The sequence below is a fragment of the Danio rerio genome, chromosome 14 (genome assembly GCF_052040795.2).
Source record: "Danio rerio strain M-AB ecotype USA chromosome 14, GRCz13ab, whole genome shotgun sequence".
Classification (NCBI taxonomy): domain Eukaryota; kingdom Metazoa; phylum Chordata; class Actinopteri; order Cypriniformes; family Danionidae; genus Danio; species Danio rerio.
In genome coordinates, this window is record NC_141034.1 from 51,235,001 (window position 1) to 51,254,483 (window position 19,483).

General features: G+C 33.4%; 1 protein-coding gene across 3 annotated transcripts in view; it reads right to left on the reverse strand.

Annotated features, from left to right (window-relative positions):
* qdpra (quinoid dihydropteridine reductase a) overlaps positions 1-14,012 on the reverse strand; it is a 242,118-nt gene extending 228,106 nt beyond the window's left edge. Inside the window, exons 1-5 of one of the 3 annotated variants that reach the window (XM_087280664.1) lie at positions 13,862-14,012; positions 13,621-13,713; positions 11,164-11,260; positions 9,266-9,406; positions 202-310 (exon numbers count right to left, since the gene is read on the reverse strand). In XM_087280664.1, coding sequence (XP_087136790.1) covers positions 202-310; positions 9,266-9,406; positions 11,164-11,260; positions 13,621-13,713; positions 13,862-13,948 — 527 coding nt within the window. In that variant the 5' untranslated portion in view covers positions 13,949-14,012. 3 annotated transcript variants of the gene reach the window in all.
* Between the last annotated feature and the right edge of the window lie 5,471 nt (positions 14,013-19,483).

Consider the following 19,483-nt stretch of genomic DNA (forward strand, 5'->3'; position numbering starts at 1 on the left):
TTAGCATAGTAAAGGCAAAATTTAGTATACAAAATCGAATATCTTAAATACTTTTTAAGGGCCTTATATTTCTCTAAATTATCTTATCAACTTTAAATACGTTTTAAGATCCTGTTGACACCCTGATCTTGGACAGAAGCATAACTAAGACAGACAGATGAGTGTATGAAGACAGACAGGATGATTGACAGAGTCTCTTACGGAAGAATGGCCACAGCTACAGCTCCAGAAGGAAGGCCGCTGTTCTCTCCAGCCAGACTCTTGCACAGCTGATGGACTGCAGCCTTGGCCATGCCATAACCAACCATACCTGCACCCACAGACAAGCACAAGTACTGAAGGACATTTAACATTGAGGAGGGCTAATAATTTTGACTTCACCTGCAAATAGGTATTTTATTTTCATTTTAATTTTTTGAAATGTCAAGCCTCCCGCCGGATAGGTGTTGAGAATTAGCAAGTCTGCTAAAACACTTAAACAAATGCATTTGGTTTGTCCAGTGTAATTGTGATGCCCATGTCAAATAAACAAATACATAAAAAACTAAGTACTTAAGACATATAATTGTCTCATTTAATGAGACAATTATAAATAAAACAAAGAAAACACAAGAACACGCACACAGAAACACACACACACACTGACAGAACAGCAGATATACACAAACTGCTTGACAATCTCTCACAGGCAGCAGCTGTTGCTTTGAGCTTTGGTCAATAATCGTTTGGTTGGATGCCTGAAGCGGAGAATAAAATGGATTTTGCGATTACAAAATAAGCTAATTGAATTTGATTCCTCCCACACACTCAGACTATTCTTGAAGATCTACGTGCGGGATGTTACCAGCATATTTAAAGAGAAAACATCACGGGGAATTCAATTCGATTTTCCAATGTATTTTGGATCCTTTTGAAACGAAGCTGCAAAATAATATTGTACTGCATTTTAAGCAGACCTCAGGAGACAGATCGATCGAATTAAACAATAAATTCTTTCTTTCTTCCTTTAATAGACATACTGAGTATTACTGGCATTGCATTAATGCTTGTTTAATGTCTGCTTGTGTTTCCAGCTTCCTACACTGCAAAAAAGCTTTTATTACTTAGATTTGTTTTGTCTTGTATCCAGTCAAAATGTCTAAAAATTCTTAAATCAATAAGCAGTATATAGATAAGCGAACATAAGTCAAAATTAAGTGAGTTTTTGCTTAAAACAAGCACAATATTCTCATGTCAAAAGGAAAAACAAGATTATTTTGCTTATCCTGTTTGGTAGATTATTTAGCTTGTTTTAAAAAAAACTCACTTAATTTTGGCATTTTATTTCTTAAAACAATATTGTTGCTTGTCAATAAAGTACTTCTTGATTTAAGATTTTTTTTTGATATTAGGACAAAAAAAGACAAAAAAATTGTTAGAAAAGCTTTTTTTTTTGCAGTAAATATCAATTATTATTTTTTTAACATTATTTTTATTTCTCTTTTTAAGGAAGACATAAGGGGAAAAATACAAATAATGAATTTGTATTTTATTACATAGGAATTTAAAAGAACAGTTGACTGGTCACATATTTCCTTACAGGTCACATTAACAAATACATATAGAAATCAGATTACACCGTGTAAAGGCATAAGTACAATCCATAAATCTGAATTTTGCTTTAATAATAATAAAAAAAATAAATAAATAATTAAATAAATAAATATTATTACCAACAACAACAACAACAACCTAATAATAATCCTAATGCCTTACAATACATTTATATAGCGCTTTCCAGGACACTTAAAGCACTTTTTAGGGGGAATCTCCTCTTCCACCACCATTGTGCAGCATCCACCTGGATGACGTGATGGCAGCCATACCTCACCAGAATGTACACCACACACCAGCTGATTGGTGGAGAGGAGACAGAGTGATGATGCCAATTACGATATGGGTGCTGCTGGTCTCACTAACACCATGTTTTGATTCTAGTCCAGATGTCTAAACAATTCTTAATTTAAGATGTATGTTCTAAACAAATCAAATTATTGTCTTGTTTTGAGAAAGAAGTCATAATCAAGTGAGTTTTTCGTTAAAACAAGTAAACTAATCAGACAATGGTGTGAGCAAAATAAACTTTCTTTGGAATTAGGTTATTTTACCTTCCACATTGGATGATTATTTTGCTTGTTTTAAGGAAAAACTCACTTAATTTTGACTTATTATTTCTAAAAAACAAAACATTGCTATTTTTTTTTATTTAACAATTTTCAATTAATAAAAAAATTTAATGTCTGTCCCCAAAAGGAGTTAGACATTTTTTTAGACAGCCTCACACACAACAATATAAATACAAATATAGAAGCACAAACACATTCGTAATTTAAAATTCAATTCTGAAATCCTACTTAAAAAGCCAATAGCATTAGGAATAAATGTCTTGTGCTTGGCCTTTATCGCTACGGGAACTTTGTACACACTAAGAAAAAAGGTACAAAAGCTGTCACTGGGGTGGTACTTTTTCAAAAAGTACATTTGGTACCTAACAGGTGCACATTGGTACCTTAAAGGAACATTTTTGTACCTTCAAAGTCAACCCATTCTGAAAACATACCTTTATATACATTTCTGGAGAGTGCCAAATGCGTCTCAGGAGCTACTTTTTTTGTCTGTTTTTGCTTTCATGAATCCACCAGAGGGTGCTGCGTATGCTTTTTCAGATCTCAAATTTCTCTCGCGAGTGCCATCCACGCCTGCTGTAAATCTACCCTAGGTCGCTGTCGACTGACTGACTGACCAACCGACCGATCCCTCCACCCACCGCCTTCCCTAAAACCCAACCGACAGTGTTTTAATAAGCACCGATTGTCCAGTCCCCAATTTCCTAAATCTAAATGACAGTGTTATTCATTCTTTCATTTTCTTTTCGGATTAGTCCCTTCATTAATCAGGTGTCGCCACAGCAGAATAAACCACCAACTTATCCAGCATATGTTTTACACAGCGGATGCCCTTCCAGCTGCAACCCATCGCAGGGAAACATCATGTCGCGGACGCAGCTCTCTCTATTCTATTGCCCCAGACGCGGATAAAACTGAGGCACGGGTGGCGAGAGTAGTTTAGGGGACGCCACCCGAAGCGCGGGTGGCGAGGGTAGTTTAGGGGACGCCACCCTCTCTATTCTGCCACCCTAGACGTGGATATAACTGTGGGTGCGGGTGGCGAGGGTAGTTTCGGTGACGCTGCCCTCTCTATTCTGCCGCCCTCTCTATTCTACCGCCCTAGGTGGCCGCCTAGGTCGCCTCTATGGATGTGCCGGCCCTGCCTAGAGGAAACCAACACGGAGAGATCATGCAAACTCCACACAGAAATGGCAACTGACCTAGCCGAGGCTCGAACCAGTGACCTTCTTGCTGTGAGGTGACAGTGCTAGTGACTACACCACCCCTCGCCCTTTTATTTACTTGTCTATATTATTTTTTGACTTCTGTTTTTGTCTTGCCTGCTTTCTGGAACCGTTCTTTGCCAGACTCGAACCCTATAGAGCGTACTGAAGAGCGGTGTTATCGCGCGCGTACTGATCAGCTGTGTTGTCGCGCGCGTACTCAAGAGCGGTGTTGTCGCGCACCTAATGAAGGGCGGGACCAAAGGTGTGCCGCGTCGCGGGGGCACTTTTGATCATTTTGGAAGGGCACTTCCTATCCAAGACTAAAAAGGGCATGTGCACTGCACAGGTTGAGCCCTATGTGTGCACGTGCCTGCCTATCGTCATGGTCAATTCCTCTCTACGTCTCAAGTCTGTCGACTTAAACGGCGAGCTACCGGACAAACTGGTAACAATAGTACAGCTGTCCATATGGAGGTAAGCGGTCAGCTGGTAAGCACAAAAATGAATAGCATCATACCGCCCCATAGCGTTCGTTTTAAAGACAAAATGTAGCCATACCTACTTCTGGCTACATACTTCGCAATCTCCAGAAATGCACATAGGGGGACGTTTTCAGAACGAGCCTGTGTTGTTTAAGGTAGTATGAAGTACATAATTGTACTTTTTAGGTATAAATATGTACCTTTAATGTATAAATGTGGACCTGACAGGTATAAAAGTGTACCTTTTGAAAAGGTACCACCCCAGTAACAGAGAGTGTACCGTCTTCCAGATGAAAGTAACTTTTTTTTTTTTGTCGCTGCAATAAATGAATCAGTAAGAGGTGTTGGTCTCTCACCAGTTATTTTACTTGCTATATTTATTAACCTTAAATGTTTATTTTTGTTCATTTCATTTTAGATATCTGGACTAGAAACAAGACAAAACAAAGCATTTTTTGCAGAGTAGATGTTTGATGGCCTGTCATCTGGAATTAATAACTAGCATACTTGTGGTTTTAGGGAAGTAAATACTACTTTTTTTCAAGAATTAAGTTTTTCCACCCTCAAACCCCAAATGCATTCTGTTTGCAAAAAAAAATCCTTTAAATCCACAGTGCCAATAAGACAAAGAAACTCTTTTCAATGTACTCTGAAAAAATGTGATAGGAGTGTTTGACCCTTTGAGCCACACATGACCCCTCATGACTGAATGAACATCGCAGCAGTTTGATCACATGTTCTGTCTCCCGGATTTAGCTTAAATTCCCTTTGGTATGTTTGCGATCCAGACTGAACTTTAGCTTTGATCTCAGTTGATCCCACAAACCCATGTCATATGAGAAGAGATTTGATGCATCATAATAAACATTCAAAGTTAACGACATGATTAAAAAAAAACATTTATAGTAACAAAATTAATTATTAAATCACCTAAACATATGTCATTGTGTTTTCATTTGTTTGTTTTCATTTCCCATTCTAATAAAGGTTGGATTTTACTGTTATTGTTTTCATTCTTAATTTCATTAATCTGGATACATTTGAACACATTTTGTCTGAAAATTATTTTTACTTTTTACAACGTGCAATAAAAAATAATAAAAAAACATGTAATTTTTACCATATTTTGCAATTCATGTTTTTTATGCTTCTGAATTACATTATGGAACCATGATCTTTCCTCCAACAACTTTTAATGTTATAAAGTTTGATAGTGACCTCTATTGAGATTTTTATTAGTTTACAGTGATATATTGGCTGTGTTATGCACAAAACCTGCCAATAAACTGTCATATATATATATATATATATATATATATATATATATATATATATATATATATATATATATATATATATATATATATATATATATATATATATATATATATATATATATATATATATATGTTATTTTGCAGAGTTAATTCCTTCTATGTTATTTTTAATACAATATATTGTTTCAACTTACAAAAATGTCAATAAAATTTACATTGTTAAACTGTACAGTTGAATTTTCAACACCAAAAGTCAACAGAGCAAAGATCAAGGTTCCAGTAGCACAAATAATAACCATAAAGAAACTGGAAAAAAAAAAACCTCCAGTGAATCGTGAAATACAGAACCTGTTGATTAACTCATATTTGTTTAAAGTATGGGTAAATTTAAAATCACTTTTTTTGCATTGTACTGTCGACTACTGTGGAAAGTTTTGACACAAATTATGCATGTTTAGTCATGAGATGCAGTGCATATACTATTTATATTCACAGAAACTTCATTTAGTGTGTTTTTAGTCCATCCACGCTGAAACACAACTCAAAGAGTGTCTGCTGCATTTACAAAAGTCTCAGTTTTGGATGGACAAAACAGTGTGTGTGTAGTGTAGTGTGGTTGCCTGACATAAATATACGCTGTAAAAAAAAATCTGTAAAATTTACAAAAAAAAAAGCAGCAGTGCTTTTCACCGTTAAAAAATATGGTACAAACTGTACAAAAAAGTTTTTACAGAAAAAGTATGGTAAAAAAGAAGTCAAATTTATCATAAAAAACAGCAGCTGTGGTTTTTACTGTAAAAGAATAGGGTAGGAAACGTAAATCAAGTTTTTTTCAGAAACATATGGTAAAAAAGCTGTAAAATTTACGCCAAAAAATAGCAGCTGTGCTTTTTACCATAAAAAACGGTAGCAAATGTAAAAAAAGATTAAGAAAAAATCCAGTTAAAAAAACAGCAAAATTTATGGTAAAAAACAGCAGCTGTGGTTTTTACAGTAAAAAAATATGGTAGGAAATGTAAAAGAAGTTTTTACAGAAACATATGGTTAAAAAGTTGAACAATTTATGACAAAAATGGCAGCTGTGTTTTTTTACCATAAGAAAAACAGTAAAAACCATAAAAGAAGATTTTAAAGGAAAATACGGTAAAAAAGCAGTAAAATGTAAGGTAAAACAATAGCAGCTGTGGTTTTTACCATGAAAAATAAGATAAAGAATGTAAAAAGTTTTTACAGAAAAATATGGTATAAAAGCAATACAATTTACAGCAAAAAAAAATGGCAGCTGTGCTTTTTACTGTTAAAATTGTAAGATCCGTAAAAGATGTTTTCATGGAAAAATATGGTATAAAAGCAGTAAGATTTACAGTAAAAACAGCAGCTGTGGTTTTTACCATTAAAAATATGGTAGGAAACAAAATGTTTTACAAAAAATATGGTAAAACAGCAGTAAAATTAGCTGTAAAAATGCAGCTGTGGCGTTTACTGTTAAATATATATATATATGAGACCATAAAACTTTCACGATTCCTACCATATTTTTAATGATAAAAATCCCAGCTTCTTTTTTTTTACCATAAATTGGATTTTTTAGATGCTGGATGTTCTACTTCTACTGTACTTCATTCATTCATTTATAGTATTATATACTAGTATTTTGATGTACGGATATCTACACATCGTACCTTTGTTACAAGGAAACATACAGCTACAGTCAGAATTATTAGACTCCCTTAATTATTAGCCCCCCCTGTTTATTTTTCCCCTAACTTCTGTTTAGTGGAGAGAAGATTTTTTTCAACACATTTCTTAACATAATAGTTTTAATAACTCATCTCTAATAACTGATTTATTTTATCTTTGCCATGATGACAGTAAATGATATTTGACTGATATTTTTCAAGACACTTCTATACAGCTTAAAATGACATTTTAAAGCTTAACTAGGTTAATTAGGTTAACTAGGTAGGGTAATTAGGCAAGTTATTGTATAATGATGGTTTGTTCTGTAGACTACTGTGGTTTGTTCAATTAGCTCAAAAGGGCTAAAAATTTTGACCTCATAATGGTGTTTAAAAAATTAAAAACTGCTTTTACTCTAGCCGAAATAAAACAAATAAAACTTTCTCCAGAAGAAAAAATATTATCAGACATACTGTGAAAATTTCCTTGCTCTGTTAAACATCATTTGGGTTATATATAAAAAATAAATAAATCTAATGAGGTCTAACAATTCTAGACTTCAACTGTACTGTTACACAGATCACACATTTTTACTGTAGTGTTTTAAATTTGTTTTATCATTGAAATTGTGGTGCATTTTTAAATTGAACAAAACATGCTAATGTTGCTGTAATGCTAATGTAAATGTAGCCTGATTTTCTTTCAAATTATCATCAGGCTAGCAGTGTTTCATCTTTGTGTTGTGACTAGCACATGACTCTGATCTTGTTGGGTTGTAAAAGCCGACAGACCCATCAGAAATGTTCAGCAGAGCTTGCTCCTGCTTCTTTGAACGAGACACATCAAACGCACATCCAACTAGAGTTTCCCTTCATATCATATCAAAGCGCTGTTCGTCGCTGCAGGGCATTTCCTGTCTAAATCACTTCTGTGTGGGGAGGCAATACAAACTCCTAAACACAGACCACATGTGTTCTATTCTCCCAAAAACCTGCTGACTCATTCCCCTCCCCGGCCCCTCAGCCAATCAGAGGAGTCTGCTGACACTGGAGCTTTTCAGTGGACTCTGTGTGTGCGTTGTATTGAGTTCTGTCACTAAAAGAACTGAGCATTTTCACATTTAAAGACTATATCGGCAATTGTTTCTCATGGAGATGTCTGTAAAATTATATTTAGCTGCCCCGTGATTAAACTGGACTAAAGATAAACATACATTTGTGTTTTTATTCTGTCTTAAATTAGTAAAGCATTCATTTAAATGTTTAGGTTTTAATCAATTATTATCTTTTAAATATATGTTTGATTTTTTAGGGTGGCATGGCTCCCTCCGTCAGTATGAGAAGTGAAAGCAGGAGAGGAGCTGTGTTTCAGGACATGGATTAGATTAAATTTAACAGGGAGGGTAAAAAGTACATTTCTGTACACACAAACACAAGCTTTTTGTCAGGAATGCCCGTGCGGTCACTAATCCATCAATGTAGAAAAGTGATGTAAAATTATAATTTTCGTAATTAGAAAAAAAAAATTACATACTAACATCCAGGAAAACTCCCGATCATAGATATATGTGTATATGTGTATATCTCTGGCTTTGGATGGCCACAGTCCTCCACTGTACCTTGGTCCCGCATTCATTTCAAAGGAGCGCTACCCTGTAGCAAGATGGTGGCGCTATTGACGCATTCCATCCAATAGACAACAATAGGCCAGGCGACATCTAATGTATATATCTATGGCATAGGCCAAAACTGATAAGCTGAAGTCACACTGATGTGACTTGGTCTTGGTCTTAAAGCCTTTTTCAGTGTGTTTTGTTTTACGATTTATGATGGCATAGCAGTCAAAATAGGATGAATGAGCTCATGTATGGGACAAATTCATTTAACCTCCCGAACCCTTCCTGGCTACAGGCCTGGTAACAATACGATGAATTTGATGGATTGATCTCCTTTACCAAAATCAATAATGTGAATTCAGACGTCAATGAAAACCTTGGTGTTTGTCTAAAAAAAATCTAATCGGCTGGGGATTTGTACATGGGTGGTAAGAGAAAACACACTGACGTTCTCTCTGCCAATAAAATCACCCACTACCCCCTGTACATGCTGAAAATCATTTACACCCCCCAGAGATACAATTACTGTCTGAATAGGGCTTATGAACAGGTTTGGGATGTGAGGTAATAGGTGAAACTAATCAAGTACAATAGAAGTGACAACCGGTTCACAACTGTATACACTTTCAAAGCCTCGCTGCTATAAATGAATCAATTACCCACCTAAGGGAAAAGCCTCATGGAGACTGAAGTGTTTTCAAACATAAACTATATTATATAGCCACTCTGAGGGAATAAATTCACCTTCACACGATAAACATCCAATTTTGTCCTCAGGTTAGTAGAAACACAATTACAAGATGCGCTTTTTTAGTAAGGATGGATGTTTCTGCTGTACCTGGAGTGGCGTCCAGTGAAGCCTTTGCTCCGGCGAGGGTCAGCAGACCTCCTGGCTTCAGATGGAGGGATGCAAGATGACTGGAGATGGTGGAGGTCCAGACACTCTGTTTCCACATCATATCCGAGTTCTTATACAAGTCTAATAGAAATGAGAAAGAAAGCTAAATAAATTTCTCCAGCATGCTGCTCCAAAACTCTGGAACTCACGACCTTATACCATTAGGCATTTGCTAATGGTCATTGATAAAATTCCCTAATATTTCATTCTCATTTATTGATTAGCTTTTTTGATCTTGATAATTTAATAGTATTAATAATTTATTTAGCTACCAGTAAGAGTGTAGTTTAAACTTCTCAACAGAAAATGCAACAAACTTTTAAATCATAAGAAAAGTGCTTCAAATGAGGGTAAATTCCTTTTTGGGACTAATACCCATTACGGTCTCTATATAGTTAGTATATAGTTATATATAGTTATAGTAAGCTATCTATAGTTAGTTATAGTTAGCTATATAGTTAGCTATCTATAGTTTGTGAAGTTTTAAAGTTTACAATACAACTTTAATCTTACTTTAACTAATTTTACAAAATAATTAAATAGAACTTGAATTTAAAAAGCACAAAATCTTTGCTTACAAACACTAAAATATAAAATGTGGATCTCAAGTAAATGTTTCCTGATTTTAAGAATATTTATATACATTGGTGGTAAACAAGATATTTATTTCATTTTTATTTAGTGCATGTCATGAATTTCATACTTTTAGTTCTGATTTAAAAGGATAGTTCACCCCCAAAATTACAATTTACTCACTATTTAGTCTTCCTCAAGTGGTTCCAAACCTTTATGAGATTCTGGTCACACTTGTTGAATTCAGTTGTTCAACATTTTGTTGAATTAAATTACATTGCATCTATATGGCAACTAATTCTCATTAGATTATAAGTAGACTGTTAGGTTGGGGTTAGGGTTAGTGTAAGTTGACATCTACTTGATAGGTAGATGACAGTTAAATGTCTGCTGAAGGAGCAGTTTTAACAGATATTAAGCAGACAGTCTATAAATACTCAAATGGACCATCAAAATAAAGTGTTCCTGAGATTCTTTCTTCTGCTGAACACAAAAGAACATACTTTGATGAAAGCTGAAAAACTGTAAGCAGGAAAAACAAATATGGAAGTCAGTAGTTACAGGTTTGCAGCTTCTTTCAAAATATCTTCCTTTGTGTGTAACAGAGGAAGAAAACTCAAACGCTTGGAACAAGTGAAGGATGGTTAAACGATGGCAGAATTTGGGTGAACAATCCCTTTAATACATTTTTTATGTCTACATTTATAAAAGGGGATCTGTTATGCAAAAATCTCATTTATAAGGGGTTTAAACACAGTTATGTGTCAGCAGTCTGTGAATTTAAGCTGCTCCTAATGGTAAAAATTCATTAATTTTACGTTTTATAATCACATTAAAAAGTCTGCAGAAAGTCTTTGATTGACATTCTCCCTTTGTACATGTCAGAGCGGGAAAGCCCCGCCCACTGGTGACCATCTCTCCCTCATTAGCATAGGATGTTAGGCTTGCTTTTGAATCTGCCACTATGCTGACACACAGGCGTTTGTAGCTCTGCCCACTTTTGAAAAGAGCCCAATCTCATTCGAAATTAAAGCGACAGTCACCAAAAATCCAAAACGGATCAGTTTCATAGAGTTAAAAAGCATTATTTGTGTGGAATTTTGACCTGAAACTTTACATACACACTCTAAGGACATCAGAGACCTATTTTACATCTTGTAAAACTGGGCATAATTGGTCCCCTTTAAAGCATGAATAAAGTAAATCAATGAATAACAGAGAAGAAATGCAAATTAACACTGTGACAACAACTTAGGTGTCCTAACCTTTCGAGCTGCAGTTTCCTCCAGCCCATCCTCCAGCCACACAAACAATGGCTTCAACCTTGTGTTCTCCCAGCAGTTTGGATACATCCGATGTCACCTGCACCAGATCACATTACTCTGCTAAGCTCCGGTTCAACAGTAATTCGTTACAATTTAGTAAAATCAACCTTATGTTTTGATCCAGAGATAACCAATGAGGCGAGAGAATGTTAAAGCAAAAAACTGTAATTAGCCTCAGTAAAGTTCGCATTAAATATTCATGAGCTTTATACAGCCAAAGTGTCAACAAAATAAAATGCAATAAATTGCAAGCAAAAACATAAACCGAAAGCTTTATAATGGGGGTTAACAGTTTTAAGTGTGAATGCACATTAATGTTAGAAGAACTCAAAATGAGAGTCCATCTCCAGCTGTGACATGTAACTGAGACTATTATTAACAGCATCTGAAGTCAATGGCAGTCACAATAAGGCCAATAACGAGAAAAGATTGCTTGTCAAGAGCACCAGGGATGTCACGGCAAGCCAGGAAATTACTTCTGCAGTGTAAATGGAAAGTAAATGGCAGCATGACAGACAATTTAATAAGCCTTTTTTATTATTTTATTATTGTTTTATTAATAATTAAAGAAACAGATCCTCCACAGGAAAGTGATAATAGTAATAACAATAATAGTAATTATCAGAAATGCACCAAATAACTAAAATCCTTATGTTATTTGGAAAGTACCACATTCACATCACAAAATGTATGCTGCCTACTAAACTGTTAACCAGGGATCACCAATCTTGGTCCTGGAGGGCTGGTGTCCCTGCAGGGTTTAGCTCCAACTTGCCTCCAACACACCTGCCTGGATGTTTCAAGTATACCAAGTAAGACCTTGGTTAGTTTGTTCAGGTGTGTTTGATAAGGGTTAGAGCTAAAATCTGCAGGACACTGGCCCTCCAGGAACAAGTCTGGTGACTCCTGCTGTAAACTCTTTTCCCCTGATTTCAATACAGAGTAATCCTTAGGCTCTTAAGACATCTGAAACAATATGTAATGTATTAATACTCACATCGAGTTAAATAAATTTGATAATCTTTGTTGTTAGTTTTATTGTAAACTGTTTTAAACAGTTGAAGTCAGAATTATTAGCCTCCCTTAGATTTTTTTCTTTTATTAAATATTTCCTAAATTATGTTTAACAGAGCAAGGACATTTTCGCAGTATGTCTGATAATATTTTTTCTTCTGGAGAAAGTATTATTTGTTTTATCTCGGCTAGAATAAAAGAAGTTTTTAATAAAAAAAAAAAAAAAAACATTTTAAGGACAAAATTATTAGCCCCTTTCAGCTAATTTGTTTCTCGATAGTCTACAGAACAAACCATCATTATACAATAACTTGCCTACATACCCTAACCTACCCATTTTATCTAATTAACCTAGTTAAGCCTTTAAATGTCACTTTAAGCTGTATAGAACTGTCTTGAAAAATATCTAGTCAAAAATTATTCACTGCCATCATAGCAAAGATAAAATAAATCAGTAATTGAGTTATTAAAACTATTATGTTAAGATATGTGTTAAAAAAGTCTGCTCTCCGTCAAACAGAAATTGAACTAAAATAAATTTAATTAAAATAAACAGGGGGTATAATTCTGACTTCAACTGTATATAACTTATAACTCTGTATTTCCCTGTATAAAAAAACTATAACAAAGTAACAAAACAAGTTAAATAATAATATAAATGCATATAAAATAATGAAACATGGAAGGAGTGAAAAGTAAATAAATAAAATATCATTAAATTGTATTATTATTACAGAATTAACAGGAATGTGCAAACAACAACAAAAGAATATAATAATAATAATAAAAGAAGAAGAAGAAGAAAAGAAAAATTAATACAAAAATAAATAAATAAAAATAAAATAAATATAATTTTTTTTTTATTTGCGTGCATAATTATAATATGATCTTACAATTTAAATGTTTACAGGGACCTCCTCACAGTCTGCTGGAAAACAAGACCATATTTTTGCATGGCCCAGAGAGACGTTTGTTGCTATATGTTTACATGTTGTGTATGTTTTACAGTAAACGAGAACAGTTCTTTTATACAATATTCACATTAGATAAACAGGATAAAAAGCAAAACCAAAAAAAAAGTTTTTTAAAAAAAGAATAACGCAATTAAAAAAAAAAGAAAAATTCTAGTAATATCAACTAATTTTTTTGTATTAATTTCAAGAAACGGTATAATACAACTTAGAATACAGGAAAAGATAACAGTTCTTTTACACAATAATCACATCAGATTCACATAATAAAGAGCAAAACCAAAATAAAATGTATATTAAAAAAGTTAAGAGAAATAAAGCAATAAAAAATACATAAATATAAAAAAGAGCCAAATATTCATAAGCCCTAAGTGCTGATGGCATGTGACGTCAAGAAACTGGCTCCACCCACCTGAGCGGCTTGATCGGTGAATGACTCGGAGAGCTTCACCAGGACGTTTGCGTTCGCCTCTTCATTGGCTCCGATGTCAATACTGGCAACCCACTTTAACATTAAAAACAACACGTTTATACTGTAGTAACTATGGCGTGTTATTGGGTCGCATCAACAGGTGTCACTCACTCTGAGCGCACGCAGCAGCTCACGTGACTTGACTCCTTCAGAATGAAAATAAAGAGTTATTTCCACTCACCCAGCCTTTGGACTTAAAATAATGCACACACGCCGAGCCAAGAGCTCCTTTCCCTCCGTAAACAAGGACACGGTTCGCAGCTGCCATGGCTTTTCTCCGCTGTGAGACGCTTCAGCAAAGATGATGATGAGTATGTATCCACACACACACTGAAAGAGAGAGAGGGAGGGCAACACACGCGCTCGTGTAGCGGTTAATGATTGGCTTAAGCCGGTTTTCCGCCCTAAACTCCACACTAAATGAAAACCATCTTTAAAAATGAGGGAGTTGCAGCTCGGTCTTAACATTTCTGGCGTGAATAAAGAGTTAAACAGGCCTAGCTAAATAGCTTTTTAAAAATTAAAGCGAATGTATGTCCAAAAATGAAGATTCATTATTCATTATTTTCTCATCCTTCACTTGTTACAAACCTGTTTGACTTTCTCACCCACTTTTCCTTCGGCTTAATGCCTAATTTAACAGGGGTTACCACAGCGTAATGAACTGCCAATTACTCTGAAAGATATGTTCGCAATTGGCCAAAACTGGGAAATGTTTGACTTTCTTCTGATATTTTGACGAAAGCTGTAAACCTGTGAACATTGACTTCCATGTTATACAAAAATCAAACTATGAAAATCAATGCGTTTCCAGCTTTTTTCAAAATATCAGCAATATGAAAATATCAGAGGAAAGGAACATTTGCTAGTTCTGGCTGGAGAACAAATGGGCTGATAGCTAATTGCTAACAGTAGCTAACAGTAGCTAATTGGTGGTTTATTCTGCTGTGGCGACCCATGATAAATCAGGTACTAGGCTGCAGGAAAGTGAGTGAGAAAGTCATGGAGTTTGTAACAAGTGAAGGATGAGTTAACGATAAAAGAAGCCTTTTTTTTTAGTTGTTGAGCAAATATCACTTTAATTAACAAAAGGTATTTGGCTAGGCCTGATTAACTTTATTTACGCCAGAATCTTTGGTCAGTTCTAAAGATGGTTTTCTTAGTTGTTTTTCCTATAACATGGAGGTCAATGATAACAGTTTTCAGCTTTCTTCAAAATATCTTGTTTTGTTTTTAACATTATAAAGAAACTCATATTGTCGGAACCAATTAAGGGTGAATAGTGAGAAACTTAAATTTTTGGGAAATTACATGTAAATTCGTATTTAAGTAAACATGCTAATCAATTTTAGAAACATGTAAATAACATACTAATTCATGCTTACATGCTAATTCATACTAGATTCATGCTAACAACATGCTATTTTATGTTAGAAACATGCTAATTCATGTTGGTATCATGCTAATTCATGCTATAAACATGCAATCAATATACAAATTTATGCTAGAAAAAAGCTGACAACATGCTAATTTATTATAGATTCATGCTAATAGCATGCTAATTTATTAGAATCATACTAATTTATGCTAGAAAAACGCTAACAACATGCTAATTCATGCTAATTTGTTAGAATCATGGTAATAATGCGACTACTGTCCTGTTACTTCTGATTTTTACAGACAGCCTCAAACTTACAAAAGGCTTAAACCAATCACAGACACAGGGATCAACTGTTCATTAGTCAACTCTTAGTTATTAACTATATATATATATATATATACAGTTGAAGTCAGAATTATTAGCCCCCTTTTGATTTTTCTTCTTTTTTTAATATTTCCCTAATTATGTTTAACAGGGCAAGGACATTTTCACAGTATGTCTGATAATATTGTTTTTCTTTTGCTTATTTGTTTTATTTCGGCTAGAATAAAGGAAGTTTTATTTAATTTTTTGGGACAAAATTATTAGCCCCTTTAAGCTAATTTTTTTTTTCTGATAGTCTACAGAACAAACCATCGTTATACAATAACTTGCCTAATTACCCTAACCTGCTTAGTTCACTTTATTAACCTAGTTAAGCCTTTAAATGTCACTTTAAACTGTACTTAAGTGTCTTGAAAAATATCAATTAAAATATTATTTACTGTCATCATGGCAACGACAAAATAAATTAGTAATTAGAAATAGGTTTCTAAAACTATTATGCTTAGAAATGTGCTGAAACAATCTTCCCTCCATTAAACAGAAATTTGGGGAAAAAAACAGGGGCACTAATAAGTCAGGGGGGCTAATAATTCTGACTTCAACTGTATATATATATATATATATATATATATATATATATATATATATATATATATATATATATATATATATATATATATATATATATATATATACAGTTTTTTATATTATAAAAAATATATAGCAGTGTATATATAAATATATATATGTACACTGCAAAAACTGATTTTCTTTCTTAGATTTTTTGTCTTGTTTCTAGTCCAAAAATCTAAATGTTCTTAAATCAAGAAGAATTTTCTAGACAAGCATATTGTCTTGTTTTAAGAAATAATATGCCAAAATGAAATGAGTTTTTTTTTTTTTCTTTAATCAAGCTAAATAATCTTCCAATGGGGTAAGCTAAAAAATCTTATCACAAATCGAAAACAAGATCATTATGCTTACCCCATTGGCAGATTATTTTGCTTGATTTGAGGAAAAACTCACTTTATTTTGGCATATTATTTTTTTAAAACAAGGCAATATGTTTTGCTTGTCTAGAAAATGCTTCTTGAATTAAGAATTTGTAGATATTTGGACAAGAAACAAGACAAAAAATATAAGTAAGAAAAGCATTTTTTGCAGTGTGGTAATGACCACATTTTCATCACAACATAATTTCCAAACTGAAACCAACACTATTACCAATAAACTTGTAGATAATATAAGGACAAAGTTCTCTGATATATTTTGCCAAGTCATGGTGATGCAACTTCAGCAAAGCCTCAAGGCTAGCAGCAGAGCTAAATTAAAACCAGGAGAGGAGAGTACAATAAGGATGAGGAAAACGCTTAGTTTAACCAAGCTACACAATGAATGATTTCAAAATGAAACTTCAGATATGAGCTGTCTCTTATTGTTTGCTTATCTCTGTAAAGCTGTAAACTTTATTACAATGTAATGTTATATTGTTTATCTGATTTTTATTGTTTTTATTAATGCTTAAAGAACAGAATACAGAACAATCCAAAGAGAAAAGAAAAAATAGTCACGAGTGTACAGAAAAACAAATATAAAAACCAAAAAACAAAAGTATATATACTTAATAAAACTATGTAAGGGCCTTGTAGAATTACAAAATATTAAAGGTTTCAATAATAATAATAATAAAAAAAAAACAGTTTTTAAGGCTTTCTTTTAGTAGTTTGGTCTTTATTGGTGTTCATATAATGTTCTAATTCTAATAAGTGTATCAGAAAAAAAGGATTTCTTTGTAATTGTAATTTTGTAAATAATATCAAAAGATTAAAGTTTTTTTTACAAAGGCTATTTCATGTGGGACTTGTTTGGCCTCCAACTCCATGACTCTGAAAGTAATTAGACTCAGTGTATGTAAATGCTGTACTGTACTGTATTTCTACTGTATGTAGTAATGAACTCCAGGTTTATTGAGTAGTTTACAAAACTCACTATGTATAGTACAGTAATGACTGTATTGCATATCTTACCCGGACGTATTACATTATTTTGGTCTTGGTTGAGTTTGTGTGTAAAAGAAGTTCAAGCATTTTAAATCGGGGTTAACCGGATGCTTTTTGTGTCAAAGCAACAAGAAATGTGTAAATTGTGTAGCCTACAAAGACGGATGTTGTGCTAACTGTGTTAAGAGTTTAGAAAACTTGTTAAATGTATTGAAACTCTGTCGTAGCAATTGTCAAAAACTGTAATATTATAAGCTAAGATTAATTGATTTGGCAGTAATTAGAATTTAAATAATCTTTACACTAAGGATTTTTTTCTTTTCACTTTTCATAGTATTTTATTATGTCTGATCATATATACAGTATAATTTCTGCAATTACAAAAAGATTTAGTCTGTCTTACAGAAAACAGCGATTCAGATCTGACTAAAATATCCATACACTATAAAACTTCCATCAACATTTATGTTTTACATATCACAATTCAAAATATCAGAAATATCAGTTAAAGCGGTATTCAAAAATCTTAATTTGTAGTCTAATCATACTGAACTTTATTTTTAGCATCACATGACCTGTTTAAGTAATACGATCACATTGTTTCTAATAAATTTTTTTTCACAAGCTATTTTCCTATCTAAATTATATAACAGGTCACAAATCTCCATGGCACTTTGATTGTTTGCATAGCTGATGAAGTCTTAAAGGCATAGTTCACCCAAACATTTTAATTTACTCCCTCATGTAGTTACAACGTTTTTTTCATTGAACATAAAAGAAGGTATTCTGAAGAATGTTGGATACTGGTGGACATTGAATTCCATTAAAGGAAAAAAAATACAATAGAAGTCAATTGTAGAAGTCATCGGTTTCCAGCTTTTTTTTTTGCCCCCAAATATTTTCTTTTCCATTTATGAGGAAAAAAAATCCAAAACAAGTGGAGGGTCAGCAAATGATGACAGAATTAACATTTTAGAGTGAACATTATGTTATCAAGACCATATACCCATTGTTTAACAAGAAAAATGCCCGTTTAAACCACAAGAGGGCAGCAAACTACCATGAACAATCAGACATGACGTGAAGCACTTCCCATTCACTCATAAAGGGATGGTTCACCCAAAAATGAATATTTTCTCAAGTTTTCCAAACGTTTATACGATTCTTTATTTGTGCTGAGTACAAAAGAAGATATTTTGAACCTGCTAAGAACTGGTAACTATTGATTTCTGTATAGACTATTTCAATGTGCTCATGTCATTGGCCCATGTACATTTCCTGCTTGCTATAAAACTAGTTCATAACTGTAAAGCTGGATTTATACTCCCTCACGAAATGGACGAGGCTTTTATACTTGCCGAGTTCACCATTGTTATATTCTTTAATGACAGGGGGCGGTCAATAGAAACTGACTGTAAAGTGTGACGGATAAACAGAGAAGTAGAAAGTTTCCGGAAATATGTTATATCATTAATATCACTCAATATTTTTAAACTATTTATTTTTATAAATTATTTTTATAATTATAAGGATTTTTATAACCATTCAAGATTTTTTTTTAATCAAACGTTGATGCATCACTTGCTTTTGTTCATATCTCGAACAGTTTTACCTATTAAAGTTTATAAAAATATTAATGACTACAGAACATAGGTAAGAATGGCAAGAATAAAAGCAAAAAAGTACACTTAATAAAAATACAGGTGTTTTTTTTTTTTAAGTTTTAGCCCATTCCATTCACACATTTCTGTCTGGCTAGTTTCTATACATATGCTAAAACCGCAATAATGGTCCAGTATTCCTGACCATTATCACCAATAAACCATCAGTATGTTGTAAAACGATAAGTTCAAATATTCCTTTCCAGTTATCAAAAAAATTATATGTGACTTCATTTTAGTTTTGTAAGTATTAAATTGTTTTAAATTCAAAATTGTAATATATGCATCAGAGTAAAACCTGTGATGGAAATCCCCTTCATTAAACTTTAGCTTTACCAAACTCAACCCTCAGGTTTTTACAAACTTTTTAGCAAAATCTTTCCTCCTTTCTCACTGCTGTTGCAATTTTTGGCCAAGAATTATTGGTCATTTGGTTC